This window comes from Doryrhamphus excisus, linkage group LG20 (genome assembly GCF_037039965.1).
Source record: "Doryrhamphus excisus strain RoL-2023G ecotype Guam linkage group LG20, RoL_Dexc_Guam_v1.1, whole genome shotgun sequence".
NCBI classification, from domain to species: Eukaryota; Metazoa; Chordata; class Actinopteri; order Syngnathiformes; family Syngnathidae; genus Doryrhamphus; species Doryrhamphus excisus.
In genome coordinates, this window is record NC_136376.1 from 7,757,738 (window position 1) to 7,783,395 (window position 25,658).

Sequence of the window (25,658 nt, forward strand, 5' to 3'; positions counted from 1 at the left end):
GCACTTTGTTGGACACAAAAAATCATTAAGTGACTGACATGTATTTCACTCCTCTGATGGTGCCTTGTCCTGCCGCCATTTGGCTGTAGCGTTTTTGTATCCTTGTTAAAATAGATTGCACCTATAGTATTTTACTCCCCATGAACCGAAGATACATTCACAGTATTCACACTGCTAGCTGCTCGTGATCATACAACAGGAAATATGCTGTGCGGCATGAAGGAGGTTGATTGACAATGATGTACAGCCAATCAGAACGCAGAACACAATGGGAGGCTTCACCAGCTGTTCCAACATTTCCAACTTAAGTAAGCTCTCATCGGCACACGTCAGATATAAGTGATAACAAGTAATTACTTCATAATTTCTGACAAAAGTATTTCTCTTGTAGTGCTGCAACATTATCCTTTTATTGGCAAATCCCCCACATTTTACGATCATTATAATCTGTCGTCTGTGTTAGCAAGAGTGGTTCGGTCGGCGTCGGAATGTAGCTACTAAAATTCCAGCTCCATCTCCATGCTGACGATAAATCTCAGAACCATAAACACTTGCTATTTGGAGGAGTCATCATTCTTCTAGCGCTGCTCAGCACCACCATGAAGGAAGGGTCTTGCCAAGACTGAAAAAAAGCAAAGGCTAATCCTTGTGTTCGTAGATGCGGAGAGAAGTCGGAGAGAAGTCCATTCGTAAAACCGTAAACTGAAAAAGATTCATGTGACCCACTTTGTATTTGATTGTGTTATTGCATGTGTGTATATTGTGTGTATTATCATCCAGTATTAGTCATCGAATGGGAATGAAAGCCTAAGATGATCCTTTCCTCCATAAGCAAACACTTCATTTTGACAGATCATTAGCTAGACATTATCTCTCATTAGGCGCCTCTGCATTACTTATTCAACACCCCGAGGACGCACATGCACAATTACAGACACACACACACACACACACACATATAGGCAAAAGACAGCCCATCCGTGCACCACTAAAAAGGAGACTCAGTGTATTTGACCGTTGTTTATGTGACTTTAAGAACTCACTGTAGTGATACTCTACTTGCAAAATGTGCAATACTTGTGTCGTATAGTACATACTTTACAGCGGGGCTTTAAAATTCCAATACCCTTATGTTGCTGCCACCATTTTTGTGAGAAATATGTCATAAAAATTGCATAAAAATGGTTATTGTCATCATGAGTAAAGCAAATAATTCATTTAATTAGAGACTGCAAATTGTCCATAGGTATGAATGTGAGTGTGAATGGTTGTTTGTCTATATGTGCCCTGTGATTGGCTGGCGACCAGTCCAGGGTGTACCCGAAGACAGTTCTCGCCTGAAGACAGCTGGGATAGGCTCCAGCACAACCTGCAAACCTCGTGAGGATAAGCGACAGAATGAATGAATAATTCATTTAATGTAATCAGAACGGGCGGCACAGCGGATGAGTGGTTAGCGCGCAGACCTCACAGCTAGGAGACCAGGGTTCAATTCCACCCTCGGCCGTCTCTGTGTGGAGTTTGCATGTTCTCCCCGTGCATGTGTGGGTTTTCTCCGGGTACTCCGGTTTCCTCCCACATTCCAAAAACATGCTAGGTTAATTAGCGACTCTAAATTGTCCATAGGTATGAATGTGAGTGTGAATGGTTGTTTGTCTATATGTGCCCTGTGATTGGCTGGCCACCAGTCCAGGGTGTACCCCGCCTCTCGCCCGAAGACAGCTGGGATAGGCTCCAGCACCCCCGCGACCCTCGTGAGGAAAAGCGGCAGAAAATGAATGAATGTAATCAAAACCTGCCAGTTTACTCTTATGTGACAGTTTTTAACATTTTTAGCACCCTTAAACGTGCTGTCTGTCATGGTTAGGTACCGCAGTGGGGGCGCTATTATTCAAATGTAGAGTCAGTCCTCCCCAGTTTGTCTACATTCAGTATTTTCAGTGTTTTACACAGGTCACTAGGTTTTAGTTTAGTGATGGCCCTGTTGGGGCTCCATGGGACCTGTCATTAACATGCTGTCTCCCTGAGGTTGCCATGGGACCCAAGCCTGATTGCTGACGTACAGCACCTGGGGGGGGACGCTCCTGGGATATAAAAGGACTCCACCTCCGGCAGTGCTCTGTCTCTTCTCCTGGACTTCAGGCTGCACCATGCAGTTTTTTTGTTTGGCTTAGTTATTTTCCTTCATTTCCACTTATGTTACAGTAAATCATTTAAAAAGCTAAAAAGCTAATTTAGTTTGTTGTCCTCGACAGTCCTTGCCATAACCCATGAGCCAGGTTGTGACATATTAATGTTACATTAGTCACCGCAAGAAGTCCTGGAAATAAAAAATGTCTACTATATTGGATAATATGAGTGTAAAGTTGACTATAGGGGTGTTATTTCATGTTTAGAGGGCTCTATTATTGTATTTAGAAGGTCATAGGCACATTTTCTATGCTCTAACTACAAAAATATTAGATTTATGAATAAGGAATTCTACTTCTAATTATCACGGCCGGGTCTAGAAGCAGTTAACGGCAATTAACAATGGATTACTGCATGACTCCTAATTGTTGATGGCATCTCTCAGAGCCATATGCGTATGTGAATGCCATTTTTACAATCAGTAACTGTTACATTTGTTCACTTCCTGCTTTCCTAATATAGTTTTTTTTTTGTTTGTTTTTTTGTCACGTACTGAAGTACGAGGTGATATGAGCATCCAATGACATAATGGGTACCATAGTAAGTGTCAATATAGTGATATGTATAGCACATCATGACTGGTTCAAGACTCTTCATCCTTGTATTTAGCAAACATCAACTGCTTGTATTGTTTCTTGAATTGGCTCATCGTTGTGCATTGTTTGAGGTCCTTACTCAATCCATTCCATAGTTTGATTCCACATACTGAAATGCTATGGCTTTTTAACGTAGTCCTAGCATAGAAGTGTTTCAAATGTAGTTCTTCCCTGAGATCATATTTCTCCTCTCTTATAGAGAAGTATTGGATGACATTTTTAGCTAATTGGTTATTTTTAGCCTTATGCATTATTTTAGCTGTTTGAAGATGAACTATATCAGCAAGTTTAAGTTTTTGTGATTTTAGAAATAAGGAGTTAGTATGTTCTCTGTAGGCGGCATTATGAATTATCCTTACTGACCTTTTTTTGCAGTACATTTAGCGAGTGAAGATTGCTTTTATAGTTATTAGCCCATATTTCCACACAATGAGTAAGATATGGTAGAACCAGACAGCAATAAAGAGTGTGGAGTGATTTCTGATTGAGAACAAATTTTGCTTTGTTCAATACTGAAATATTTCTGCCCACCTTATGTTGTATATTTGTAATATGAGTTTTTTTGAGAGAAAAAAGTGGAATCTGCAGCCAAAAGGAATAGCACCTTTAATAAAAGTGAGTTTTACCCTAGAATTGATGTTTTGAAATGACAATAATTGATGTTAAAAAAAGGTTTCCATTGTCGAGTTCTAGTCACACAGTCACTATACAGATGGTCAAAGTGATTAGACTGAAAATGAGTTTCACACCAGGGAGGAGCAGGCAGTGATAGCATACTGATTAAAATAAAAGAGGGATGCTTTTAAGAGCCTCGCGAGGGCACATTATTGCATTAATGTTCCCAGCTCTCCACAATACAATTCTATCAGCAGCAACGCAACTTTTCCCGCAGCATAAAAGCATGTTAATGGGACAACACATTTGGGGCTACAGTCTGGGGCAGTTTCCGACCCACCACATTCCATCCATCTGTCCTCTCGGCACATCGGCAATTTCCCCTGTTTACGCTCTCCATCATATCCACCATCTAAGCCTCTGCATCCATCTCTCTGAAGGGCTTTTTTTTGCCCAGCCAATCAGACCCCAGTGATCTATCAGCAGGCCACTCTTCTTGTTCTTTATGACGGCTACTTAACCTTCTTCAGCCAACCCACACCCATTTGTAATTTGAAGGGATTGTTCGACACGTTCTGGCTGTTGCTCGGATAGCACGCAGATGGAAAACAAACAAGTTATGACAATGAATCGTACTGACAGATGATCAGGAGACGCTGTCACAAACCTGTGATGTGATGTATTGTACATTCTTCCTAACGGAATTATAAGCAGGCATAAACAGCTACTCTCTTTCTGTCTTTAAAGGTCCCCTATGGTGTTAAGTGGGCTTTTTAATGACGTTCTAACAGTAATATGTGTCTCTAGAGCAATGACTGTGTGAACTACCATCGTTTTTGTATGAAAAATCATGAAAATCCCATTCAGTCAACCCTCGTTTATCATGATTAATTGGTTCCGGATCTGACTGCAATAAGTGAAATGACGCGAAGTAGGATTCAGTATTAACCCTTAGATGCATAAGTGGGTCAAAAATGACCCGGTCAGGTTGTTTTCTAGAAATATCTTCTATATCTGTCTCCTCTCCTGGACTTCAGGCTGCACCATGCTGTTTTTTTTTGTTTGGCTGTTTGTTTGGCTTCGTTATTTTCCTAATTTAATTTAGTTTGTGTCCTCAAGAGTCCTTGCCATAACCCATGAGCCAGGTTGTGACATAGTAATGTTACATTAGTCACCGCAAAAAGTCCTGTAAGTAAAAAAAATGTCTACTATATTGGATAATACGAGTGTAAAGTTGACTATAGGGGTGTTATTTCATGTTTTGAGGGCTCTATTAGTGTTAATGTATTTAGAAGGTCATAAACACATTTTCTATGCTCTAACTACTAAAATCATGAAAATCATGAAAATCATGAAAATCCCATTCAGTCATCCCTCGTTTATCATGATTAATTGGTTCCGGATCTGACTGTGATAAGTGAAATGACGCAAAGTAGGAGTCAGTATTAACCCTTAGATGCATAAGTGGGTCAAAAATGACCCGGTCAGGTTGTTTTCTAGAAATATCTTCGTAATGGAAATTTTTTTATCATTTCATATTCCAGGTATTCCTCAAAAAACATGTTTTTGTTATCATGTCATTCACATTTTTAACTTACCTTTTATGAATTTTAAGAAATTTTAATTTCTGTGTTACTACCCCAACCTTCCATAAGTGGGTCAAAAATGACCCGTTCAGGTTGTTTTCTAGAAATATCTTCGTAATGAAATTTTTTTATCATTTCATATTCCAGGTATTCCTCAAAAAACATGTTTTTGATATCTTGTCATTCACATTTTTAACTTACCTTTTATACATTTTAATAAATTTTAGTTTTTGTGTTACGACCCCAACCTTCCATAAGTGGGTCAAAAATGACCCGTTCAGGTTGTTTTCTTGAAATATCTTTGTAATGAAAATTTTTCATCATTTCATATTCCAGGTATTCCTCAAAAAACATGTTTTTGATATCATGCCATTCACATTTTTAACATACCTTTTATACATACAAGTATTATCTTCATATAATATTGTGTATGTGTCTTTCATGACTGTTAGTATCAATAAATTAGCCTACTTTATAACTAACTGACATTATGACTATTATGACTTAACTTGACTATATGTATTGTTACTCTTTTGTTTCCTCATCCATGCTGCCTTGGCTGCTAGATACACAGCTGAAATGGTCCTACAGATGCTGGACGAAATCAATCTTGTGTGGTCTTAAATATAATACTAAATATCATACAAGTGATTATTCCTAACCACAATGGCAAAATTGGCATAAAAACGCATTGATTCTAGTATGGGTCATTGTGCATCTAAGGGTTAATTAATGGAACATTTTCAAAATTGGAGCTTAGAAAACCTGTTTCTAAACTAATACAATCTGTACCATTATTAGAGCCCTGTAGACACAAAATAACACCCCTATAGTCGCTTTGGACTCCTATTATTTGTTTACACTCCACTTTAATGCGCAGGCGACTGCACGGATACAAGAGACAGCCATGGCTTTAAGCATTAGAAAACAAATTGCACGTATTTGTTAGAACTGGGAATAATGCAGCGACTCAATAAGTTCATCCGCGTACGCCTCGCATTTTGAATAATTTTGGACAGCGGAAACAACACTTTTCATTCCATCGAGCAGTTACAAGTGATAAACGCTGAAAAGTCTACACTGTTGTCAATGCACACAACCTTTCCAATCTTCCCATATTTAGGTGCTTATGGAAACAGACACGTGCACTTTATGCTCATGAGGAATTCATACTGCTTTCACCTTCGCTTGTTTGCATTTTTCAGGTCAGCAAACATAAATACTCTCTCGGGACGCTTCATTATGTTCATCTGCTCAATTTAAATGAATCCAGCTGTGTCACAAATCAAGATATCAGAGGTATTAATTTAATATGTTTATTATATATACTATATAATATTAGAAGCAACAGAGCATTACATACTAAGTGATTGATGGATGTGACCGTAGTGTCTTTGAGGACGCTGTCCCTCAGGATAAAGGCGACATCGTTTGGGCAGGACCCTGTCTGACACGTGTCACCCATCTTGTATGGTTACCTTTCTTTTTTTTTTCCGAGACCAAACACAAAACGAAAACACTGGCGTCCGTGTGTGAGATAGCAGAGAAAAATAACTGACAGATGTAGACAGCAAATTCCCATTTGACTCGCTTAAATGAAGACATCACATCCAGTATAATGGGAAGAGCCAATTACAGTGGTGCCTTGGTTAGCGTCATTAATTTTCTGACTCAAACCAAAACACATGTTAACCAAGGCAAATTTTCCTATAGAAAACAATACAAATATTTTTTTTTATGAACACAAAATAACACATTTCAGACAATAATTAACTGAATAAGTGAAGAGGGTTGGAGTGGAGTTTTTTTTTGGGGGGGGGGGCATGTATGTGCCTTACAGGCTGCTGTAGTAAAAATGTGAACTAAGTGTCACAAATAATTAAAAAAAAATCCAAAATTTTTTAACTATAATGATAAAAATAGTAATATTAATGATGATTATAATGATGGTAATAATGATAAAGATTATAACAATAATGATAATAATGATAATAATAATAATATTACAATGATAATAATAACAGGGGAAAACAAGACAGTGGCATGAACATGATTATATCTTGCAAAAAGGGGTAGGCATTTATAAGCTTTTGCTTCAGCCTACTCCTTTTGGTCTTGTGATCAGATAGCTGAATACACATGTAAATAATGGAGAGTTGTATTTTGTGTTTCGTGTATTTGCCCAAATAAAAAAAAATAAAAAAAGATGAAAAACCAGGAACAAATGGTTGCAAACCAAGGCAACATTATAGCATAAATTAATTTAAAAACAAGCTCGGATGTAAACCGAGGTACCACACTGTGCAGCTGTTTGGATGCCAACACAATACACTAATAGCAGTAATAGTATATAAATAAGTACTTGGAGTGGAAAGAAAATAAGAGGAAAAACAACACACCACATGTGGCGAGGAGTCAGGAGGAGTACAGCTGTGTTTATTAGAACTGTATATTAAAACGTCATGTTTATGTGCCTATGGGACATAACCTTCATTAGAAAGTGCCACCCGGAAGATTGTATTACCAAATGTTGGCATTTAAATGTTCATTGTTTCCTTATAAGATGACCTTTGAACATCTGGTTTCATTAAAATACAGTTTATCTGCCAAATTGAAGTGAAATGACAGAAAAGAGGATGGAGCATGTTATTCCTTTTGCTGTCACTTGTGTTGCTATGATGATAGTTCTGCTTAGTATGCAATAGGTAAAAGGTATTATGATAGGTATTATGATTTTATAACTGTAAAAATGTGTTTTGTGGTAACATTTTTGTTTTTTTCCGGAATGGATTAAGGTATAAGGTACCCAGATACAGCCTGTAAAAGCTGTATTTTCTGCCACTTATCTTCACGAGGGTCGCGGGGGTGCTGGAGCCTATCCCAGCTGTCTTTGGGCAAGGACCCTGGACTGGTCGTTAGCCAATCACAGGGCACAATAGACAAACAACCATTCACACTCACATTCATACCTATGGACAATTTGGAGTCGCCAATTAACCTAGCATGTTTTTGGAATGTGGGAGGAAACCGGAGTACCCGGAGAAAACCCACGCATGCACGGGGAGAACATGCAAACTCCACACAGAGATGGCCGAGAGTGGGATTGAACTCGGGTCTCCTAGGTCAGCGTGCTAACCACTCGGCCGCCGTGCAGCCCTTGCACTCCACCCTTTTCCTTCTAAATATATTTTCATTCATTGATTTTCTTTTGTTTATCCCCATAAGGATCGCGGGGGTTGCTGGAGCCTACCCCAGCTGTCTTCAGGCGAGAGGTGGGGTACACCCTGGACTGGTGGCCAGCCAATCACAGGGCACATATAGACAAACAACCATTCACACTCACATTCATACCTATGGACAATTTGAACATGCAAACTCTGAGAGTGGGATTGAATTTGGGTCTCCTAGCTGTGAGGTCTGCGCACTAACCACTCATCCGCCGTGCAGCCCTCTAAATATATTTGGTCTTTCATTTTGACACAAAAAATATGTACTCCGTGCAATTCTTCTCAACTTTAATATTATCTCATCAAGTATTTTTTGTTATCCAAAAGAAATACTTGCTTGTTACCTTCATATTCTCACTTCAACTTCAATTGTGTCATAATATCCATAACTGCAATATAGCCATCAGGTTAGAGACACAAATGGAACATCAAAATCACAGTAGTTACTCATTTGGGCCACCATTTGTCATTATGGGGTGACCAGTTGAGAACCACTGGTCTATATCTAATTATTTTCATTGTCTAAACCAGGGGTGGGCAAACTTTTTGACTCGCGGGCCGCATTGATATGACAACATTTACAGGGGGGGCAGACTATATATTTTACACGTAACAGTCCACCTGGTATTATTGTATCTGTAAAATTGTCATGCAATCTGCTATTATTATTTATTATTTTATATTCATATTTAAATATTTTCAAAATAATAAAATATTATAACAATTACAATAAAATTAAAATAATAATTATTATATTATTATTATGTAAAATATGCAAATATAACAATAATATTATATATAATTAATATAATAATTAGCATTAATAGTATAATAATTATAATAATCATAATAGTTCTAATAATAATTAAAATAATCTAATAATAATAATAATAATTATTATTATTATTATGTGCTTGTGTCCCTTTTTTCAGGAACACTTTGTAAACAACAGACCATGTCAAAAAACGAAATTGATAAAACCATCAAAAGGTTGGCTCAGGCCATGATGCCAGGTTGTATGTTGAGTTTAAATGAAATACTTTGGAAAGATTGGGCGGGCCGTATTCAAACACTTGGCGAGCCGGATGTGGCCCTCGGGCCGTAGTTTGCCCACCCCTGGTCTAAACCCACTGATTTAATGGTAAACTATTGATTGATGTCCCAAAAGTTCTCAACATCCACACATCAGGTGATTACCATCTATAGGTAGAAAGTATAGTTTCCATCAAGTCCTGTATATTTACAAACTTAACCATATTTACCAGTTACATCCCATATTGGGGCTTTTGAATAAGTGTTTTTTTTTAATCCATAAAAATTAATGTTTTGATGTTTGACTATACTGCATATACAGTGTACTGTGTACAAAGGTATACCTCTACAATATACTAATAAGATCCAAGCCAATTGGTGTTTAGAAAGGTAATAATGTCCAGTGAGTGCAGACAGTGATGCATTCTATTTGTGTGTGTGTGTTTTTGTGTGTGTGTGTGTGTTGTCAGTCAGTCCGTCTCCGTGGACATCATCAGTCTCTTAGGCGCTGGCGGCTGGCGGCTGGCGAGGCCAAAGTGACAGCTCAGTGCTGGAGGACAGTGTCTGCAATGCATAATGAAACCAAGTGTCATTCACACATTTGAAGTGCTTTTTAACGGCCCTTAACAAGGAGCCCTTTTCCCCCTGTCTTTACTTCAGGAACCTGGGGGGGGTCCAAAATACCACCAGTGACAGCTATTTGGACGGTAATCCTCATCTTTTTCAGTCTTTTCTGCTGAGACTGCAGCCAATATGGAATACACCCACTAAGGGACTAGTGAGAACACTTCCTGTTCCTTGCTTAGTATGTTTGGATTCAGGTGAAGGTGAGCTCAGCCATGATTTCAATGCACAGACACACACTGCTTTGTTTGAAGACCTCAGCGATTTGTGTTCTTAATATTCACAGTTCAGCGACAAGGGTGGGTGACTCACCTTGAGGGGACACTAAGAGCCAGAGGGTGCATCTCAATAATTTGATGAATCTAGCTCAGCCTCTACTTTTCCCTCCTCGTTCCAACCAACTCCGGGGTCCACATTTTTGACTTTTTATCAGGCACTTGCAGACGTAAACTGGATTGCCTTAAAAATGTTGTGAATAACGTAGCAAGGACATTGAGTGAAAGGTGGATTTAACTTGTGCAGCTTCAGCTTTTACTTATCATTGTGTTTGTTATTACTGCAATGATTATTATTATTAGCAAGATTATCTACCCTCGGCCAGCTCTGTGTGGAGTTTGCATGTTCTCCCCATGCATGTGTTGGTTTTCTCCGGGTACTCCGATTTCCTCCCACATTAAAACACTTATATGCTAGGACTACGTTAAAAAGCCATAGCATTTCAGTATGTGGAATCAAACTATGGAATGGATTGAGTAAGACCCTCAAACAATGCACAACGATGAGCCATTTCAAGAAACAATACAAGCAGTTGATGTTTGCTAAATACAAGGATGAAGAGTCTTGAACCAGTCATGATGTGCTATACATATCACTATATTGACACTTACTATGGTACCCATTATGTCATTGGATGCTCATATCACCTTGTACTTCGGTACGTGACAAAAAAATGATAAAAAAAAACCAAAAAAAAACTTAAACCATATTAGGAAAGCAGGAAGTGAACAAATGTAACAGTTACTGATTGTAAAAGTACCAGATGGAGGGGTAGGATTTAATAAGCTTTGCTTCTTCCTACTCCTTTTGGACATGTGGAACTGTGAACTGATTATGTGATGCATTCAATTGTAATCTGATGCATGTTCAAATGAAGCCTTTTTCCATCCGTCTATGCATTTTATATGCTGCTTGTCCACACAAGTGTTGCAGGGGTGTGCTGGAGCCTATCCCAGCTGAGAGGCGGGGTACACCCTGGACTGGTCACCAGCCAATCACAGGGCACATATAGACAAACAACCATTCACACTCACATTCATACCTATGGACAATTTGGAGTCGCCAATTAACCTAGCATGTTTTTGGAATGTGGGAGGAAACCGGAGTACCCGGAGAAAACCCCCACACACAAAAAATAATATTATAATATAATACTTGTCATTTGTTGACTGGTTGAGGGAAATTGTCTGTTTTTTTTACAGTTTGAATAACACTAAGGATGCGTTTATTCTGTTTTTAGCATTCTGGAACACATTACGTTATTTCTTATTTCAAACTGATTCAGTTAGAGTCCGTTATTGATGCTAACCAAGGTTCCACTGTATAGAAAAGCTACTTTTTCTCTGCTTTTGCTATTTTACCTTGCTAAATTGATGGCGTTGTGTCCAGCTTGTCTTGTATAGAAGAGGTGTGTGTGTGTGTCCACATTGAAGCGTCATCCTAAATCCTTCATTCACAACCCCCGCGGTCTCAGACAACCTCCTCATCAGTGGCTTGCTTATTCCCCTTCATTCTATCTCAGCATCATCAAATCCCCTCTAACTGAATCGATCTAACCGCATCCCCTTTTCTTTTTTCACTCGTCCTTGCCTTCATTTAGAATCTACCTACGCTCATCTCATTTTATTCAGCACAGACAGAAATCCAATCACTGTCCAATCGACCATATCTGTGAAATATTTTGTTGGTGATGGTTGACAGAAACAAGGAAGCCTTTCGGGTTATGGTGGGCTTTTTTGTTTATTGTGAATACACAAGTCCAAATAAATGACAACATTTGATACTTCATCACCTTAAGACACATCTTTTTTATTTGATTTGGTTTTCATTGGAAAATGATGTCATGAATTCTAAAAATGTTGACGATCTTGCATCATGAAAGTCATGCGTTCTAATTGTCATCATGCATCAATGTCAGGCCAAACGTCAGCAAGCATGAAAGGATTATATCCGTGTGTTTGGCTTTTTATATACTTTTTTCTGACACATACTCCAAAAACAGGAGCAGCCTGATTAATGGGTGTAAAGCAATGCGCCAATTAACATCTCTATTCAATTAACCGCAGCTCCTCTCGCCGGGTGCCTGGTCTATAAAAGCAAATAGCTGCTCAGGTATTTAATTCGTTCCGGGTCAGCAAACATTAGCATTTACAGCTGTGGCTAGAGGAGACATTGTTTTTGTTTTTTTTAATTAACTAATGGAGGTCATTATCAGCATCTTTATTTACCTCTGCATGCACTTGAACGTGTTGGTTGTACCACTCAGCTGTTGGTGTGAAACTTTGGCATACTACACTGTACTACATTTTACTTTACGCTAATATCTCATGCATTTCACACCATTCTTAACGTTGTAAAATGACTATCTCTAATTATTGCCTGCTTCTAAATAGTTTTTTTTGTGTGTTTTATGTAAATAAACAACCTGTCCAGCTACTGTAACAAGTGGACAGTCCAGGGTTGCCAGAAGGTAACCTATTTTGACGATTAAACCCTCTAAAAACGCCAGCAATGTTCTGTTTACAAAACTGACCTCTATATTAACCAAGCTACAGCGACATGGTTATTGTTGGCGCTAACACCAAATAAATACTTTATAACACCTCATGCTACCACGAAAAGGTAACAGACCCACTCCAAAACACCAATCTGTACTGACTAGGAAACAGGAACAAACATATGAAGTATTAGCCCATGTACTATTTACTTTATAAAGTAAATAATAATCAATATCATGTTGACTTAGTACCTTAGTACCATAGTTTCGGTTAGTTGCTGTGGGTTTCTTCAGTTAAGCGTTTGCTTAACAGATCTCTCAGTTTCCGTTTGTGTCACGATGTGCTCTTTCTCCTGTATTACTGTATTAATGTGTTACTCTTTTGAACGCATATTGTTTTAAGAAGAAAAAACTTTCACTGAAGGGCCCCCCAATAACTAACAACTAATCGGAACTACGTTCGTCCTCATAGAAATTCGACTAGAACTCGGCTCATGGAACAAATTGGTAGGGGGGGGGGGTCACCGTTCAGACACTACACTTGGATTTGGGTCATTGGAACATTGGAACTATCCCTTAAGGTAGTGGTTCTCTATTATTGTTTGAAATTAAAAATGAAATGAAATGTTTTCATGCCCCCGCCCCCTTCCAAATTGAAATAGTGAGAAACTGCTCATTTCTATTTATTTATCTGTACTGTACAGATGTAACTCGAATATAAAAACCAATAAAACACAAGACAATGGAGCGTTGTGAAGCATACAAGCGTATTCAACCGAGTACCAACAATTTGTACATTTTAGCGGGTCTGCACTAACATTGAAAGTATTCCCTGCCTCTTGTGCCCCCCCCCCCCCCAGGTGAACCTTCCCCATTATTTGAGAAGCACTTCTTTAATTCATTATGGTAATGGTAATGGTTTTATTCCATTTGAACATGCATCAGATTACAATTGAATGCATCACATAATCAGTTCACAGTTCCACATGTCCAAAAGGAGTAGGAAGAAGCAAAGCTTATTAAATCCTACCCCTCCATCTGGTACTTTTACAATCAGTAACTGTTACATTTGTTCACTTCCTGCTTTCCATAATACAGTTATTCATTCATTCATTTTCTACCGCTTTTTCTTCACGAGGGTCGCGGGGGATGCTGGAGCCTAACATGCAAACTCCACACAGAGATGGCCGAGGGTGGAATTGAACCCTGGTCTCCTAGCTGTGAGGTCTGCATGCTAACCACTAGACCGCCGTGCCGCCCCAATACAGTTATTTAAATTTTTTCATTTAATGTTTTTTGCAACAAGTTATTATGCTAAAAAAGACTTCACCATTTCACTCAAGACTGTTTTTATGTTATATATATTATAATATTAAGAAGGGTTAACTTATTGTTACACTTGTATGTCAATTAGGAATGTCACATGAAACATAAATACATAAATCCAAACAACCTGGACTTAGGTGACTTCTCCTTACACACTGTACATGGATTTATAGAAAAAAGTGTGACATAATGTTGGGAAATATGGCGTCATTAGACAGATTGCCTGACAGATTGTGAGCAAATGTCATAGTCAGGGGGCAGCAATCGGTGATGAAGAAGGGGAGCGAGAGACAAGGAAGCTTCCGAGAGACTCCAGAGAGTATTTATAGATCCCATGTAGTCACCTCTGGAGCTCCTGATGAAGTGGAAGAACACCATGATGGTTGTTCTTTAATTCATTTCTTGTTTATTCCTTTGGCAATCGTTTTATTCTTGTTGATTTACGGGCTCCGATTTACGTCCACTGACTCTTTTTATCCTTTTTTGGACGCTGTTGCTGCCTGCATTTCTTTGTGTGTGTGCGCGCAATGCTCGTGTGCGAGGACGTAGACGCGCACACGGCTCACTGACTCTGCAGCAGGACGCGCAAAAAGAGACGCTGGGATTACCGCTTCATGTTCTTGGCTCCTTTTGCTCAACGGCGCGGCAGATGTAGATTGTTAACAGGTGTATGCAATTTATTTAATTAATAAAAAACAAACATTTTGCGTGAGACAGCAAAACCTGTCAACAGTTTTCATTCCAGCGCACTCGGAGGAACAAAAAAAAAAAATGAAGAACAAAAACCGCGAACAAAGCTTGACCCATTCCCGGGAGCTGGATGGTTCTTACGACCCACTGACGGGTGAGTCTTCCGGGCTCTTGGGGGCCATCGTGTGCTGGGTCAAAGATTCAATATGGAGACATGCTTCTCGCTCCATCTAACTAACTTCAGCTCATACAAGTTCCTATTAAGTTATATCAAAATTATTACCATTATTAGTATAAATACTTATACAGTATATAATAGAATATGCTTGCCCACAATTGAATATTTATTCTAACAAAATATATACATATAATACAACAATTATTTTCACAATTAAGCTTCAAATTAAACACATTTTAAATACTACAGTCTAGTCCAGCAACATACTTCACTTTTCTAACCTAAGGGACCTCACTCCATCCACCTTCTATTAAAATACTGCAATATTTACACATAATATTGTTATTTTTTGTTTTACTTTTTACTTCCTGTATTTAAAAACATATTAAATAGCTCCTATTGACGTTCTAACAGTAATATATGTACCTACAGCCTGTTTATCGTCTTCCTCATTTGTTTGCTCCCCCTCCCCTACGTATGTAAACAAACCACTTCATGGAGAACAGCTCTGTGTAAAAAGTAGGCTTTGCTACGCGTCTTAAAATTAAGCCTCAAGTTGTGTATGCTTCTTGTATGTTATAAATTAAGTCAATAATGTTGGACCAGAGGCTGCACGGCGGTCTAGTGGTTAGCGCGCAGACCTCACAGCTCGGAGACTAGGGTTCAATTTCACCCTCGGTCATCTCTGTGTGGAGTTTGCATGTTCTCCCCGTGCATGCTAAGAAAAACATGCTAGGTTAATTGACGAGTCTAAATTGTCCATAGGTATGAATGTGAGTGTGAATGGTTGTTTGTCTATATGTGCCCTGTGATTGGCTGGCAACCAGTCCAGGGTGTAACCCGCCTCTCGCCCGAAGACAGCTGGGATAGGCTCCAGCAACCCCCCGCGACCCTCGTGAGGAAAAAGCGGTAGAAAATGAATGAATGAATGAATGTTGGACCAGTGCAGAGATATAGCACTGATTGGGGCTGTAGACTAGTATGGAAAAACACAGCTCATTAGCATTAAAGCTACAGACACACAAAACTGTGTGTTCCCAGTAGGGCTTAAAAAACATTTTTAAACTGTCTAAATATAGGATACATTTTGGGCAACTCATTTTTATACATTATTGTGGGCCTTTCAACACTTATTTAAGATTAAGTATCATAAAGGACCTTTATTTAATTGCATAAAATAATCATTAAATATGCAACAATGCCCAGCACTGCCAATCCCTACATTTTAGCCCCCTAAAGTTAACCATTTAATGAATTAATGTTAAAAAAAGGGTGTGGAGGATGGATACATATTGAATCTATGATGTTGCATGTGTGTGTTTGTGTGTGTGATACCTGTGATTGCTGCTCACCTGGTTCAGTGGTGGGAGACCACTCTGTTTTAGTTGATAAGCAAATTATTATTATATATTGGTTTTACATGTTAGACCAATTACTTGCATCTTTTGAGTGTGGGCTAGAAATGACAGTTCTGAGAAATGCTGTTGTAATTTGCATAATATTTCTTGCACAATTGCATAAGCATGAATGCTTGAGACCAATAATTTTGTAAGACAGTGATTGATATTAGTTGTCAATAGCGGTGATGTGCACAATTTTTACAAATGTAAAATGCTGTGTTTTATTTTTGTCTTCAAGTGTAACAAACTAACTACTCATAGGATAAGGGGCTCATTTAATGCTATGCCAAGTGAGCCTACCTGTGCATCCCACGTCTCTCCGGAGATGCTTTCCCTACTCCATGCGGCCTCCTGAGGTCATAGCTCCCTGCTAATGTGGTCTCTGTTTAAAGTGCCAGCTGCCTCGGTAACATTCGCAGTCTTATGCCTGAACGCACCTCTGGCTTTGCAGAGCGATGACATGTGCCTGTCCAGACAGCTGTGCACCCCTTATCTCCATGGGGACAATGTTATCTAAGGCTACGGACTTAAAAGCAGTTTTTTTTTCTCGCTGTACTGAGAAATGGCAGAGATTGGGTGAACCTGGCGATTTGCACCTTTTGTAGAAGTACTATCAGAGCTGCGACAGTAGTGGACTTATGTGTGTGTGTGTGTGTGAGTATTTCACAAAGCCGGGATGGACGTTTGAACATTCACACCAGAGACTTGCGTCTCCCAAGATATTACTGTCGCTGTCCGACAAGTATTATACACATCACACCAGATGCTGGCAGTCATGTGTCAAAGTGTGGCAAAAAAGAGAAAAACAAGTATTTTTTTCCCGCAGAAAACACATCTCATTCACCCTTTTATACTGTAAATATGTGATAAATACAAGTTAAATGGACAACATGTATTACAGCTGTTAAAAAAGCACATTTTTTTTACATGTTTGTCTTTGTTTATTAAATTAATTACTGTTTTGGAATTAATTAATCATGATTAATCAAAGTTTTAAACTATTTCTGAAATATGCCAATTTTAGCATATGTTTTATTCAGAGAAAGTCAAATTTCAGGGCAGGAAATACAGGTATTTGTCGCCATTTTGGAGCATGTTTTGGACAATTTATGGATATAGATGATAGTGATGCCTTTTTTATTATGCAGATTGATTAGTGAGTAATTTTCTAATTTGCTTGGTACGTCGTGCTTCAGGATACAAAAAGCAATGCATAAAAAATAAATAAAAGTAAATCTTACAATTGAGATTTCAGTACATAGTGGCCTGCTGCCATGATGTATACGAGTATACCCACTTTTGTTTTTTGGATGGGGGTTTGGCTTTTTTTTTGGATGTCGTTGTGATGTTCGCAGTGTCCGTAAATGCAGCTTGGGTTTGTGTAGTGACAATAAGGAAGTGTCGTTCCAATGATGAGTGGATTATAGATGTGTTTGTGAGTTGGAGATACATACGTATATATATATATATATGTATATGTGATTTAAATTGATGTGTTCAGGTCAGAATAAACTTTGTGGTGACTTCTGCACTGTACCTCCAGGTGGCGATATAACATAGAGGCGTGGCTTACACTGATTCACATGCATTAACCACGCAAATTATATTCACACAATGAATTACATTATTTCAATTTTGTCAGACCAAGTCTTTATGCACTTTTTTCCGCTGTCCTTGAATGCACCATAGTTTTGTGCTGTGACTCCAATTTCGTCTGCTCATTGTGAGAATATTTCATAATTAATTAAGTGTGTGAGGCATATGTAAGAAGGGAGCCTAGATTGTGGATTTAACATTTAGCTTGTTAGCTTCCATTGCTAGTGAACAATGGCAATTGAAGAGAGAAGGTTCTCTAGCTGAATGAAAAGGAACCTTTGCGACCGGTCCAGGGTGTACACTGCCTCCTTCTTGAAGTCAGCTGGGATAGGCTCCAGCATACCCCCACCACTCTAGTAAGGATAAGCGGCATAGAAAATGGATGGATGGATGGCTGTTATGTCATATTCTGGTCAGTAAACATCAGTAATGCTATGAGACATGATGTTAGATTACCTGTGATTGGCTGGCGACCAGTCCAGGGTGTACCCTGCCTCTCGCCCAAAGACAGCTGGGATAGGCTCCAGCACCCCCGCGACCCTTGTGAGGGTAAGCGGTAGAAAATGAATGAATGAATATTAGATTAACTGCATGCAGACGAGCCGAGCTGAAATGCCATGGCTGAGATCGAATGAGGTTTTCCTCTCATTCTGTGTGGAAGTGGTAATTTTTGACTCATTTGTTCTTCTTCCCCATTCTGTTTGAAACACTAAACACAAGTTTAGAAAGTAATAAACATGTTTTTGATGCTCTAACTCTGAAAATATTCAGTTTATTGAATCCTACTTTGCGAAAATTCATTTATTTCAGTCGGGTCTGGAAGCAATGAACCACAATAGATGTGGGATGACTGTCTGACTATCTTAAGGCTTTTTTAATGACACAAAAAGGTGTGTTTTGATGTAGGGTTCTTCTTCTGTTTTGTGATAATAGAGTGTGTGGGCCGCCGGAACCGTGTGGGTGAGTTGCGATTCTTTTGTCTATTGTTTAGGGAGAACTCCAAAAGTCAAGGCTGGACAACAAACACAAGCAAAACATGACAAAGAAAAAGCAATAAGAGGGTCCATTTCTGAATTGGATGGGATGTTGACCAGACGTTACCTGCACGGTGTTCAATTTAGGGTCTGGATGTACTCAACCAAGAGGGAGACATATCCGATATTTGGAACTGTTCAAGACTCTTGACAGAAATCAGGATTTCTTGACAATTTGGGGGAGTTCTGCTGCTTGTGTTGCATTTTGTCATAACGTTCAAGAGCCAGTGTATGTTACATACTGTGACAGGTGCTTTTCTGCTGAGGCACACACTAAAAAGCTGTACAGCACAAGAATACTTGTGAGAATGGATTATTAAGTGGGTTTTTTGTGTGGGAAGGGTAGCTTCAGGTGAGTCATTCTTGCTTGCAAGCAACTTGTGTGTGTGTGTGTGTGTGTGTGTGTGTGCTCTCACAGCTAACCTGTGTTACTTAAAGGCAGCGTGGGTGTTCTCAAATCAACGTTCAAGTGAAATGTAACCCTCTAGAAATAATCCCTCTCAGCCTGCTACATTGTGCTTGTGGATTGTTCCCGCATATGTGAGTGTGTGTGTGTGTGTGTGTGCGGTAGACTGGCTGGCATTCCCTGTTGTGTTTGAGCGCTCCGGCTGAGAGATGAGAGGTAATTATAGAAGTGAGGTGCAGTAATCTCCTCTTCCACCTCGCGAGCCACACAAAGGGATCATATCACCTACACGGAATGAATGAGTTGATATGCATGCACGCGTGCATACACTATTACCACTATTTCAATTGTGCCATTCAAAAGTTATTTCCTGTCCATTTAACCGAGTGATGAACCTACTCGCTGACTCATGCCATGCCCCCTTAGCTAGAATCATACCTGCAGATTACAATATTATGGTCATGGTAATGGTTTTATTTCATTTGAACATGCATCAGATTACAATTGAATGCATCACATAATCAGTTCACAGTTCCACATGTCCAAAAGGAGTAGGAAGAAGCAAAGCTTATTAAATCCTACCCCTCCATCTGGTACTTTTACAATCAGTAACTGTTACATTTGTTCACTTCCTGTTTTCCATAATACAGTTTAAGGTTTTTTTTTTTTTTTGGAAATTTTGAATTTTTTTATTTTTTGTCACGTACCGATGTACGAGGTGATATGACATTCAGATTGAATGTGTTTGTGATCGGTGTCATTATTGCCAGGGTTCGGACACTTTTTGAGGTTCACTTCAGCTCATCGCTGATCGGTACCAGACCCTACCGTGATAAGTGAATTTCTATGAAGTAAAATCCCGTATTTATTCATATACCTGCTTATCCCAGTTGTCTTCGGGCGAGAGGTGGGGTACACCCTGGACTGGTCGGCAGCCAATCACAGGGCACATATAGACAAACAACCATTCACACTCACATTCATACCTATGGACAATTTGGAGTCGCTAATTAACCTAGCATGTTTTTGGAATGTGGGAGGAAACCAGAGTACCCGGAGAAAACCCACACATGCACAGGGAGAACATGCAAACTCCACACAGAGATGGCTGAGGGTGGAATTGAACTCGGGTTTCCTAGCTGTGAGGCCTGCGCGATAACCACTCGTTCACCGTGCAGCCCAGATGCAGGATCATTCATTCATTCATTTTCTACCGCTTATCCTCACGAGGTTCGCGGGGGTGCTGGAGCCTATCCCAGCTGTCTTCGGGCGAGAGGCGGGGTACACCCTGGACTGGTCGCCAGCCAATCACAGGGCACATGTAGACAAACAACCATTCACACTCACATTCATACCTAGCATTCCTAGGATTCATACATAGCATGATTTTGGAATGTGGGAGGAAACCGGAGTACCCGGAGAAAACCCACGCATGCACGGGGAGAACATGCAAACTCCACACAGAGATGGCCGAAGGGATTATTATGTAATACGACAAAAAAATCCCAGCCTCCAAAGCCAAATTATATGGATCAGCGGGATAGAAAATGGATGGGGTGACTTTGCCCCCCCTCATTCTGTGTTTGTGTCATTTATACAGAAAGCAACCGGGGCTTTTTTACGAAAGGGTCAACTGATAGTGTGTATAATTATCCAATCACCTCAACATTAAAGATTTAAATGCATCATTAAGTGTGCAACTGTACATGGGACAGTGTCAGTATTGATATCTGATGCTTACTGTTGCTCCGTACTGTACTGTGAAAGATAATGCATAATATCGCACCCTTTTCATTTCAACCATCGTCTTATATTGACGACTTTTGTCATTACAGCTTCTTGTTGCATTGCCATAATTCTCACAGCTCATGTATCGCCACTGTCTAAAATATTTACACCCCTCCTCGAGGATGTTTGTATGTGGAAAAGATAACGTTGGCTTTAATTGCCCGTCTCCAGTTTCCGTTGCTATCCACCTCCAAATGTCCTGGCTATATTTTGAAATAATCCCAATGACAGTCCCCCCACTTGTGCCTCGCTCTAATTTGCTCTTCTTCACACTCCTCCCCCTCACCCTGCCTCCGTCCTCACAAATAAGATTATATAATGCTAATGTACACTCACTAGCCACAACACGAGCAATTTAATGAGATCCAATACAAGGGCTGACGCTGTTGGAGAGCGATTAACGTTATTATTATTATTTATTATTCTAGTTGTAGTTTGCAGCGGTGTAGAATTACACTCCATCATACTTTTATATTTTTGTTGCTTCAACATTAAACTTATTAAATAATTACACTTTGAGTAGATCTTCATTTTCTTGTCAGACCACAGTCGGACCGCAGCTGAATGGAACTGGATGCCAAGATCAATGCTAACGAGTTTTCATTTTTTGACCTAAACTACAATGGGCCAGGCAATCGTTAATTAAAATGAGCCCCCTGTTGACCCATCGCTGTATCCCCCCTCCGCCCCTTTCACCTCTTTTATGTTAATGTAAAAATTGGAAAGGCTTCCAGGAGAGGAGAGGAAGGGATGAGTAAAGGTTAAAGGGAGAGAATGGGGATAGACAGTTGAGGAAAGGAGACCAGGAAAGTACTATTATAGATGTAAAGGGTCAGGCAAAATGATCTGACACATTTGTAGGTTAAATAAAAGGCAAATAAAGTAAAGAAACAAAAAAGTGTTTTTTTTTCGAAAGAGCTACTGGGTCTGCATTGAAACGAAAATCAATCGGCCGACCTCACACTGCCAGAACTGATGTAATTTTTAACACATAATGAAACAGAATGGCATTAAATGTACTTTTCGAAAATAAAACCACTTTTTTGTTTCTTTACTTTATTTGCCTTTTATTTAACCTACAAATGTGTCAGATCATTTTGCCTGACCCTGTACTTTTCCCATTGAAAATCATGGAACTCAATCTGTTCCAGAGTCAAACTGTTGCCGGAAGTCTACTCAAGTGTACAAGTTGTGTTTTCAGCAGACTTTTGACTCAAAAAATAAGTTAGAAAAGAAAGGGAGTGAGTGTCCCGATCGGTTCGATAGGATGCAGCATTAATTACGTATATCGGCCTGCATCTAAAATTTTTGATGAAAGCACTCCAAAATGAGCGGTCCATTCCAGATTTGTCTCCGCTCCAGCACTTCTATCCTGCAGCACCCGGATCCAGCATGCACACACCGACAACACTTTAAAGATGTCGTTCCTGTACAGGGTGAACAGATTTGGTGCTAAGACTGACCCCTGGGGTACACCCACATGTATAGGGATTCAGACATGTGGATTGTTAGCCTCACATACACTATTGCTTCCTGTTTTAGTAGCTTTTTAGACAATTCAAAACTACACCCCTTGAGCCAAAGACATACTAATTGACCCATAGATACTACGGCTGCATATTGTTTGTAATCAAAAGCGTTGGGAATTTCTTCTCTTATTTAATTATGATTTTTTTTAAAACAAATTAATGTTTGTATCCAGTTTTGTAAATGTTTTATACTTTTTTTTTGTAAATTTTTTGTTTATTTTTGTTCAAAATAAAAAAAAAATACAAAAAATAAATACACAATATTTGGGATTACCACAGTCACTGCTAGGTTAGTGTTTGATAGCACTTTTGATTTTGATTTATTACTATTTTTGGAGCAAATGAGAGTTTATTATTAAAAAAAAAAACATCACTTTTTACCCCTAGGTCCAAACATGATCCCTTAAGTGTTTTCCATTTAAATTCAAAGCAAACATATGTGGGTATAACAGTCAATAGTGAAGTCAATGGAGGGAAAGAGCTGACAAATATATTGAGAATCAAAACAATCAAATCAGCAGAGTGTACACATTTGTTCACCCAAGGTACCTTGAGGGCTAAAAGCTTGGAAGTCGACATTGTTGTTTGTGAAATACAAAAAAAAAAAATTCCAATACTTCCATTGTGAAGTCGTTAGCCATAATGCTGACACGTATATGCTATTTATACCGGCATTTGCTTGTATCTCGTTGATTTTCCAATTAATTAATTACACTGCTCATATTAACACAAAAAAGAAAAGCCTGACATTTTCCACAGTACATGTTTCTGTGGTTATCATCACACTTTTTACCATTTTTTCCTATTGTATCATTTTGTTTCTCTTATCAGTCTCACACATGCAACAACTTGCTCAGTCAGACATTTTAGTCATCTGACGATCGGTTGAGTGGCGGTGTCACTGACAGTGTCTCAGAGCCTGATGTCACTCGTGGTGGGTGTGGGGGGGCTTCGCCTCTCCTGCCACTTCTAACATTGGATTTGCATTAGAAGATGATTTTGTGTCCAATAACTCATTGGGAGTGTTTTTCCCATTAGACTGACAGTCACTCATCAGTATGTGGAGGAGGAAGGATCAGTAAACAAGCCAAACAATGTTAGTGTGTGTGTGTGTGTGTGTGTGCAGCTATGTAGGACGCCACTCAGACCCACTTTGTGTGGGTATGAGGCAGCGAGAGAGAGTCCTCTGTCATCATGGTTTAGCTGTATGTGTCACATCTGAGAGGCAGAATTGAAGGTGAATACTGTTGGTGTGGAGGATGCCCTGAAGGACAAGCATACCAATTGACTGAGTGTGTTAAGGATGGCTTGTTCTCTTTGTACATTATATTTGAAACATCTTCTCCAGGCTGCTTTGGATCGGAGAAAATAGTGACTCCGCACACTGAGGATTCCTCAGTAATCGCGTCGGAATGATTGACGGCACTGAAGTGAGTGACGAGGGAGAGGTGGAGGTGATTAGAGGAACCCCGGGGTTTTGGCCCTGTCACAATCTTAAAGAAACACACAAGGGCTTTGAGCTTGATGTACTGCTGCTCTTGCAATCAGTCAGCTGGTTCTGACAAGAGTTTCGAGACGACGACGACAGCAGCAGAGGTTGGCACACAAAGACGTCCGTGAACGTGCACACACACACACACACACACACACACACACAGGGATGCAGGCGTGGAATGGACACATGTCTGGTCAATATGTTGTTTCAAAGAGGACCCAGTGTCTCTCCCATAAAGCAATCAACCCACAGTTGTTGTACTGATTAGTGGTGGTGGTGGTGGGGGGGGGAGAGAGTGGCAAACGACGTCATTGTGTGATTTATTTATCAGCAACCCCTGCAAAAACATTGTTCTTGATGGCAGCATGTTTTTTTTTAAACTAATCTCGCTAAAACGTACAGGCATGCGTTTGGCTTTGTACATTTTTATGGGAATAATAAAAACAATGTTAAAACCTGGATGAGTGGCTAGCGCGCAGGCCACACAACAAGGAGACCCGAGTTTGATTCCACCCTCGGCCATCTCTGTGTGGAGTTTGCATGTTCTCCCCGTGGGTTTTCTCCGGGTACTCCGGTTTCCTCCCACATTCCAAAAACATGCTAGGTTAATTGGCGACTCCAAATTGTCCATAGGTATGAATGTGAGTGTGAATGGTTGTTTGTTTATATGTGCCCTGTGATTGGCTGGCCACCAGTCCAGGGTGTACCTCGCCTCTCGCCCGAAGACAGCTGGGATAGGCTCCAGCACCCCCCGTGATCCTCATGAGGATAAGCAGTAGAAAATGAATGAATGAATGAATATTAAATTAATACCTCTGATATCTGCACAGCGGTCGAGTGGTTAGCGCGCAGACCTCACAGCTAAGAGACCTCAGTTCAATCCAACCCTCGGCCATCTCTGTGTGGAGTTTGCATGTTCTCCCCGTGCATGCGTGGGTTTTCTCCGGGTACTCCGGTTTCCTCCCACATTCCAAAAACATGCTAGGTTAATTGGCGACTCCAAATTGTCCATAGGTATGAATAGGTATGAATAGGTATGAATGTGAGTGTGAATGGTTGTTTGTTTATATGTGCCCTGCGATTGGCTGGCGATAGCTGGGATAGGCTCCAGGTTAAAACCTGTATTCATAAGCAGGTATATAAATAAATAAGGGATTTTTACTTCATAGGTAGGGTCAGGAACCAATTAACTAAGTGATTAATTAAGGGATTACTGTAAACCAAACAAGTACTGCAGTGATGTCTGCAGGCTCTCCATTTGATCCTGAGGTCACATTTACCACGAAAACTTTGAAATCTCCAAAGATTACATTCTCCACAAACTTTTTTTTTATTTTTTGCACCTGCTTGAAAAACAAGCAAGATTGATTAAAGGCCACACTCAAGATGACAACTCTATAAAGTTGCAAGAACTCTAAAGGATGGACTTTTTTTCACTCTGGGATATATAGACTCATTGGCCACAACATTAAGTACACTTATACTTACATACAATTAAATGAGGGTGGCTATCGATATAAAAGGGACAATACATTAGAAACACATATCCCAAGGATGCGCCGTGGTTGTACAC

General features: G+C 39.6%; 1 protein-coding gene across 3 annotated transcripts in view; it reads left to right on the plus strand.

The window, feature by feature from the left end:
• Nucleotides 1-25,658, plus strand: part of LOC131108260 (A-type potassium channel modulatory protein KCNIP2) — a 141,301-nt gene that overhangs the window by 22,361 nt on the left and 93,282 nt on the right. For 2 of the 3 annotated variants that reach the window (XM_058059164.2, XM_058059169.2), the window contains exon 1: nucleotides 14,208-14,813. The exons of the other annotated variant lie outside the window; for it this stretch is intronic. In XM_058059164.2, the coding sequence (XP_057915147.2) occupies nucleotides 14,741-14,813 (73 nt within the window). In that variant the 5' untranslated portion in view covers nucleotides 14,208-14,740. Of the gene's footprint in view, nucleotides 1-14,207; nucleotides 14,814-25,658 lie in introns of those variants that run through there. 3 annotated transcript variants of the gene reach the window in all.